This window comes from Octodon degus, unplaced genomic scaffold (genome assembly GCF_000260255.1).
Source record: "Octodon degus isolate 3935 unplaced genomic scaffold, OctDeg1.0 scaffold00043, whole genome shotgun sequence".
In the NCBI taxonomy this organism is placed as follows: domain Eukaryota; kingdom Metazoa; phylum Chordata; class Mammalia; order Rodentia; family Octodontidae; genus Octodon; species Octodon degus.
The window spans coordinates 10729083-10731424 of record NW_004524619.1 but is presented as its reverse complement, the minus strand read 5'-3'; the positions used below and the strand labels follow the sequence as shown (position 1 = coordinate 10731424).

Below are 2342 nucleotides of genomic sequence, written 5' to 3'. Positions count from 1 at the left end.
CTATACACTATTGCCCCTACCTAACCCACACATGACTACTAGAAAAATACTGCTAGTCTGAACAGGTGTGGCATACCTCTTTTTTTTTTTTTTTTTTTGGTGGAATTGGGGATTGAATTCAGGCCCTTGTGCTTGCCAGGGAAAGGCTTATTCTACTGAGCCATCTCCCCAGCCCCTGGCATACATCTTTCTCAGGCCTTCAGACTGAGTATTCACTTTGTCTGAAACACGTTTTCTATGGATATTCACAATTCTCTCTCTCTAAGTGTCAGCTTACCTGTTCACCAAGGTGTATAATGTAGACCATACATACACCTTGCATTTACCAGGCCGGCTCCCTTTACCATGACCTATTTTTTCTTTTTCTTTTTTAACATTTATTTATTTATTTATTTATTTATTTATTTATTTATTTATTTATTTATTGTGTGTGTGTGTGGCCAGCTCAGCCCACACAGGGGGTGGGGCTGGCTGGCATGTGGTGCTGGGGGATTGAACCGAGGTCCCTGTGCTTTGCTAAGCTTGTTCTAAGTAGGTGCTTTAGACCACTGAGCCATCTCACCAGCCCCACCATGACCTATTTTTTCAACAGTGTGTATCACAATGTAAGAGAGGGTTTTTTTTTTAAAATGGCTCAGGATGCCTTCAGGGCATTTCTAGTGTGGCTTGAGGATCTGGGGATCCAACCACAGCAACAGTTAAAGAACTGTGCTAATGGGCAGGCCCCCACGATGTAACAGACTACAATTTTACTTACTCAATATGTTTATCTTCCCACCAGAACAAAGTTCCATAGTACTAAGAATATCTGTCTTTTATTCACTAAATATATCCTCAGAACCTAGCAAATAGATGTAATAAAGGCTTACTGAAATAGAATAAATCTGATGAGAAAACAAACTCAGAAAACAAACTCATCTGAAAAAAGATAGGCAACTATCAAAGCTGGGAAGAAATCATTATCTCCTGGAACCAACTCTTGTAACTTTATTTTACTTATATTTTTATAGTGCTGTGGGCAATATTTAGGGCCTCTTATTTGCTAGAAAAGTGCTCTATAATGAGCTATATCATCAGCTCCCAAACGCTGTTCTAAATTACTGTCCTCTATGGCCCAACCCAGTACCTGAGTCCTTTACTGCTATATTCTTGTCCTAATACTGGGAAATGAACCAGAGCCTTTGTATTGAACTGTATCCTAAGCCCTTTTTAAATATTTTATTTTCATTAAGGTCTCATTAAATTGCTGAGTTGCCCAGGCTGGGTCTGGTATTACATGAGTGTGCCCCCCAACCTCATTCAATCTTACTTTTACTTTTTCATCAATTTACTTGTTCATCAAATATACGTTTCATGCACTCTGATTTGAGCAGGGTATACACAGTTCAGCAAAAAGAGCTCCTACTTTCAGGGTATTTGGAAATGCCAGGAATAGAAACATGACAATATAATAAATACCAACACATGATATGTACTCTAAGAAGAAGGAAATGCATGATTCTCTGGGAATGTGTGACCTAACCCAGTCCGCAGGTGAAGGAAAAGTATCTTCAAGGAAGTGCCTTTTCCAATTTAAACTAAAGAATTTATAATACAAAATGGGCAGGGAGATTTCAGAGCAGAGAATTCTGTCAGTTGCAAGAGAAGAAAGAAAACAAGAGCCAATGGATGAATTTATTTTTTTTGTTTTAGTTTTTCAGACAGGATCTTGCTGGCCTTGAACTCACAGTGCTGGGATTACAAGTGCGTGTCACCACACCCAGCAACTGAAAGCATTTAAAGAAAGTGGTTAGTAGGAAAAGGAAAGTATGGTATGAGAAGAAACTAGAGAATTTTCCAGAAGAAGGACTTTTGTTTTTATCCTAAGAGTGATGAATGTCTACTGGCTCCAAATCTCAGGCCCAACCTTACCTTCCCTACTTCAATGCCAGCTCACCTGCCAACACGAGGGCGCACCAGGCCATGGGACTTGATGAAGACACAGTCTCCAACCTTTAGCCACATGTCATTGTAACGAAGCTGCTCAAAGTAGTGACAACCTGGTTCTCCATTGGACATTTCCACAGGGACATCTTCTTTATCCTGTGGTAAAGGAAAATGGTTGAAGAAAGGCAGCTAATAATCAAGGAGCAGACAGAGAAGAAAAGCAGATTTTCTTTGACATTAATTTAAAGGAAAAGTCTACCATAAATGGAAATGCCATAACCAAAATGCCTTATGCTTGCTTCAGCAACACATACTAAAACCAAACTGCCTTATCAAATACTCTATTTTACATATATTTTTCATAAAATGTTACTCTTAAGATGCTCTTATTCACTCCCTCTTTTTCCTTCCCGTAG

The 2342-nt window shown here is 39.2% G+C and overlaps 1 protein-coding gene across 17 annotated transcripts in view; it reads right to left on the bottom strand.

Moving 5' to 3' along the window:
• Pbrm1 (polybromo 1) overlaps window positions 1-2342 on the bottom strand; it is a 171546-nt gene that overhangs the window by 51392 nt on the left and 117812 nt on the right. For all 17 annotated transcript variants that reach the window (XM_023715655.1, XM_023715657.1, XM_023715665.1 and 14 more), the window contains one exon: window positions 1937-2082. In XM_023715655.1, the coding sequence (XP_023571423.1) occupies window positions 1937-2082 (146 nt within the window). The remainder of the gene's footprint in view (window positions 1-1936; window positions 2083-2342) is intronic.